General features: G+C 52.4%; 1 protein-coding gene across 1 annotated transcript; it reads left to right on the top strand.

Moving 5' to 3' along the window:
- Positions 1–3,761: 3,761 nt before the first annotated feature.
- Positions 3,762–4,475, top strand: CLDN14 (claudin 14). Its single transcript, XM_055570401.1, has one exon. The coding sequence runs from the start codon at positions 3,762–3,764 to the stop codon at positions 4,473–4,475; it is 714 nt and encodes a 237-aa protein (XP_055426376.1).
- Positions 4,476–5,537: the final 1,062 nt, after the last annotated feature.

Raw genomic sequence — 5,537 nt, 5'->3', positions numbered from 1 at the left:
ATTTTTACTTTAGTTTTTAAAACTTTTTCTTTTGTATTAGGGGATAGCTGATTAATAGACAATGTTGTGGCAGTTTCAGGGGAACCGTGAAGGGACTCAGCTATACATAGACATGTATACATGCTCCCCCAAACTCCCCCCGCCCGCCATCCAGGCTGCCACAAAACACTGAGCAGAGTTTCCTGTGCTACAGTGTAGGACCTTGTTGGTTATCCATTTTAAATATAACAGTATGCACATGTCAATCAGAAAACTCCCTAACTATCCCTTCCCCCAATCCTTCCCTCTGGAAACCATACATTTGTTCTCTAATTCTGTGAGTCTGATTCTGTTTTGTAAAAAATAGTTCATTTGTATCATTCCTTTTTAGATTTCACATATAAGGGATGTCATACTATATTTCTCCTCTGTCTGACTTCTCTCAGTATGACAATCTCTAGGTCCGTCCAAGTTGCTGCAAACTGCATTATTTCATTCTTTTTAATGGCTGACTAATATTCCATTTTATATACACACACACACACACACACACACACCCCACATCTTTTCTATCCATTCTTCTGTTGATGAACATTTAGGCTACTTCCCCGTCTTGGCTATTGTAAAAAGTACTGCAATCAACATTGCATGTATCCTTATGGACCATGTTTTTCTCTGGGTATATGCCCAGGAGTGGGACTGCAAGGTCATACGGTAGCTCTACTTGTAGCTGTTTAAGGAACGTCTCGGTAGCGGCTGTGCCAATTTACATTCCCACCAACTGTGTAGGAGGGTTTCCTTCTCTCCACACCCTCTCCAGCATTTATTGCAGTCACTTTTAACATCAGCAAAACCCCCAGCCTTGTTCCCATACCCCCACCCTTCTAGAGTAGATCTAAGATTACTTCCAACAATGCTTTTTTAAAATTAATTTTTACTGGAGTATAGTGTCTTTACAATGTTATGTTAGTTTCTGCTGGATAGCAAAATGAATCAGCTTTACATATACATATATCCCCTCTTTTTTGGATTTCCTTCCCATTTAGATCAGCACAGTGCATTAAGCCAAGTTCCCGGTGTTATACAGTATGTTCTCATTATTTTCTATTTTATACACAGTATCAATAGTATATATGTGTCCAGCCCCATCTCCCAGTTCCTCCCACCTCTAGGCATAGATTTTTAAATCCAGCAAGATTATCGTTGAGGTCCCCAGAGGAAGCATCACCTGTTACTAACCCAATCCTGCATTATGATTTAGTGGGAGGATTTCTTTACGACAGACCCAGGATTAAAGCCAAGAGGTCCTGGGGGACCCCAAAGACAGCTCACAGGAGGGATTGCCTTGGGAGACTCCCTCTCAGCCCACTTTTGCTCCCTGCTTCCTTTCTGCGCTTAATTGCAGAAAAATGCCCTGAGAAAGAAGGAAGATGGGGGTGGGGGTGCCTTCTGAATTCTCACCCGTTTGGGTTGCAGAAGTGACTTGTCACCAGCTGAGACCCTTCCCTTTTCCTCCCTTCAGAATCAGAAGACACTTGGGGGCCATGAAGTCCAGTCCCTCGTTGCTGGGTTTTTTTTAATGGTTTGTTTTATTTATTTTTAATTGGAGGATAATTGCTTTACAATGTTGTGTGGGTTTCTGCCGTACATCAGCATGCATCAGCCACAGGCATACATATGACCCCTCCCTCTTGACCCTGCCTCCCACCACCCACCCCTCCCAGCCCTTCAGGTTGTCACTGCAGCTCTCTCATTTTAAAGACAGGCCCCTAGTCACCCAGGGGGTGGGGGTGGCCCTGTGCACAGGACTCCTGACTCTCTTCCGGCAGGAGAGAGGAGCTGGGGTGTCCACTCGGGTGCTTTCGCTCTCCCTCCCTTCCTTCCCTCTTCCCCCCTCCCTTCCATCCTCTCTTCTCCCTCCCCCGCCCCACCTCTCTCCTTCTTCCCTCCCAGTATTTCCTGAGTATCCTCTACATGCCTGCCACCACTTACTACACACGTGCTGGGTCCTTGCCCCCAAGAAGGGTTTGAGATTTTGCTGTGGTTAGCACGTTTGGGGGGGGCTTCCCAAGTAACACGTGGTAAAAAAAAAAAACAAAAAAAAAACCGCCTGCCAATGCAGGAGACATCAGAGGCTCCATTTAGATCCCCCGGTGGGAACAGTCCCCTGGAGGAAAGCTTAACAACCCACTCCCGTTTTCTTGCCTGGAGAATCCCATGGAAAGAGGAACCTGGCAGGCTACAGTCCCTGAGGTCACAAAGAGTCAGACACAACTGAAGTGACTTAGCACGCATGCATGCACAAGTGTCCCAGATGCAAACCTTCTAACAGGCAGTTCTAGGAATGGTCTTAAAGTGAAAATAGAAGAAAACTAAAAAAAAAAAAAGAAGAAGAAGAAAACTAAGGGATTGATTGAGCATTTGGCAAGACAAGGAATTAATTTAATGAAAATTGATTTCCTAATGAGGATGAAATGGCTCTGCACACCCCCACCCTGTATCTGAAAGCCAGGTCGCAGCCTCTGTCTGTAACAAGCCCACCCCTCTTCAGAGTGGTGTCAGGGGAGGTGCCCTGCCTGGAGGGGAAGGCCATTGGTTTATGGTCTTGGCCATAGCACCTAAGAAGCTGATGCCTTGGTAGTTCTTGTCCCCTGGTGTCATGATCTCTAAGGTCATGCCTGGAATTCTGGAAGGCAGCATCTGACCTGCCCAGGGTGCTAACCCCCTCCCTTCCTGAGCACACAGGGAAGCCTCCCACTTTCAGAAAATGTTTTGTCCTGACAGGCACTCTAAGCTATTTTCTAAGCCATAGGCAGCACAGGCTTACGAGTCCATTTGTTAACAATGATCAGTTCATTTGCTGATTTAGCAACCTCCAGTAAGTGCATGACTCCAGTACTCTTGCCTGGAAAATCCCATGGACGGAGGGGCCTGGGGGGCTGCAGTCCATGGGGTCTCTAGGAGTCAGACACGACTGAGCGACTTCACTTTATTTTTTCACTTTCATGCATTGGAGAAGGAAATGGCAACCCACTCCAGTGTTCTTGCCTGGAGAATCCCAGGGACGGGGGAGCCTGGTGGGCTGCCGTCTATGGGGTCGCACAGAGTCGGGCACGACTGAAGCGACTTAGCAGCAGCAGCAGTAAATACATGAGTGTCGCTCAGTCATGTCCAACTCTTTGTGACCCTGTGGACTGTAGCCCACCAGGCTCCTCTGTCCATGGGATGCTCCAAACAAGGGTTTGGAGGGCATGGATTGCCCTCCAGGTCATCCTCCAGGGGATCTTCCTGACTCAGGGATCGAACCTGGGTCCCCTGCACTGTGGGCAGATTCTTTACCCTCTGAGCCCCCAGGGTATCCCTAACAACCTTAGTGGATCACTGATCAAACAGAACAAAGTGCGAGTCTGCAGCAGCCTAGTGTGAGGGTAGACATAAGGCAGAACTTCCCACGTGCAGCTGGTAAGCACTAAGACAAGTGGGGGCCCTGCGGTCCTTGGAAAGCACAGGCCGGCCTCATGACCCTCGCTCCTTCTAGCTCTGGCCTTCCATGGAAGCTTAGACGAAGCAGCTCTTCTTGCACCCAATCAAGTCTCAGAAGCTATTTTTTTTTTTAATATGTTAATCGTGGTACCAACGGCCTATGGAAATCTGGCTTTCGGGGGCAGAAATGGCATGCCTGAAGATAATCTTTAACTCGTTTCCTGTCTCCCCGCCCCGCCTCCCGGCTTCATTAGGACTCCAGCCGGCGCCCGAGCGAGCGGGCAGCCGCCGGCGAGGCCATGGCCAACACCGCCGTGCAGCTCCTGGGTTTCCTGCTTTGCTTCCTGGGCCTGGTGGGCACGCTCATCACCACCGTCCTGCCGCACTGGCGCCGCACGGCGCACGTGGGCACCAACATCCTGACGGCCGTGTCCTACCTGAAGGGGCTGTGGATGGAGTGCGTGTGGCACAGCACAGGCATCTACCAGTGCCAGATCTACCGCTCGCTGCTGGCGCTGCCCCGCGACCTGCAGGCGGCGCGCGCGCTCATGGTGGTGTCCTGCCTGCTGTCGGGCGCCGCGTGCGCCAGCGCCGTGGTGGGCATGCAGTGCACGCGCTGCGCCAAGGGCACCCCGGCCAAGACGGCGTGCGCTGCGGTGGGCGGCGCGCTCTTCCTGCTGGCCGGCCTGCTCTGCCTGGTGGCCGTCTCCTGGACCACCCACGACGTGGTGCAGAACTTCTACAACCCGCTGCTGCCCAGCGGCATGAAGTTCGAGATTGGGCAGGCCCTCTACCTCGGCTTCATCGCCTCGGCCCTGTCGCTCATCGGCGGCACGCTGCTCTGCCTGGCCTGCCAGGAGGAGGCGCCCACCCGGGCCCCGCCCCGGGCCCCCGCGGCCCCCGCCGGCGCCCCCGCGCCCGCCTACCGGCCCCCCGACGCCTACAAGGACAATCGGGCCCCCTCGGCCGTCTCGGCCTCGCACAGCGGGTATAGGCTGAACGACTATGTGTGAGTGCCCCCCCTGGGGGTCGGGGTGGCCTGTCCTCCACCCGTACCTCACCCCCCATCGTCCGGAGCACCCTCTGCACCCCCCGAGAGGCTGCGAGGACCTAGCCTGCCCACTGATGGATTCAAGGCCCGCCTGCAGCAGGTTTCCTTGTGGACTGCGTTAGCATCCAAAGACATCAGGCTGGACGACTATGTGTGAGTCTGGTTGGGGGTGGGCCTGTCTCCACCCCACTATCCCACCCCCCATTGCAAGGAGCCCCCCACCCCGAGAGGCTGCGAGGACCTAGCCTGCCCACTGATGGATTCAAGGCCCTCCAGCACCAGGCTTACTTCTGGGCTGCTCTGGTGTCCAAAGGCATCATGTGAACCTGAGGAAAGGGGCTTAGAACCACAGGGAAAGGGGAAAATAAGAAGAGGAGAAAAGCTCTCCATACCAAAGGCTTAAAAGTAATCCTTGCTGGTTTTGTATTTATTCTATGTATTTATGTGGTGGTTTATGACAGCTGAATAAAAAAGCGACTTGGGAGTTTGGTCAGTGGGGTTTGTTTTGCAATCCAGGAAGAAAGCTTTTGGATGTGGTTGTCTGTGAAATGGACAATATCCATGTCTGTTTCCAGGCTGTTATTCTGTCCGCTGAGATGCTAGTAACCATGGTCAGCCCACTTCCAGGCTCTGCCTGAGGCAGGATGGGAAAGCAGAGGAGGGCTGAGCTGGTGTTCATCCCGGAGATGCCCGAGAGACATCACCAGAAACTGCCACCCTGTCCTGGCTTGAGAGGCCAGGCAGGAAGTTCAGGGTTTTTTTGGGGAAAAAAAAAAAGGTAATTGCCATAAACCGAAGAAGAAGGACAAAGTCTTCTTCTACCCTTTCACATTAGGGCCCCAATGATCAGAAGGAAAAAAAACGACAGAGTGGAACGCGCCTGCTTTCCAGGCATTGGCACGAGGCCCACGTAGGAAGGCTGCTCACCCCCGGGGCAGGACGTCACGGGCTTCTTTTCTGGGGACAGAAGTGTGATGGCAGCTGCTTCCAGAACAGACACGGGAGCTGAGACTCTTCCAGCTGG

This window comes from Bubalus kerabau, chromosome 2 (genome assembly GCF_029407905.1).
Source record: "Bubalus kerabau isolate K-KA32 ecotype Philippines breed swamp buffalo chromosome 2, PCC_UOA_SB_1v2, whole genome shotgun sequence".
In the NCBI taxonomy this organism is placed as follows: domain Eukaryota; kingdom Metazoa; phylum Chordata; class Mammalia; order Artiodactyla; family Bovidae; genus Bubalus; species Bubalus kerabau.
Note: the sequence above shows the minus strand (reverse complement) of the source record. Positions and strands in the feature narration are given on the sequence as shown.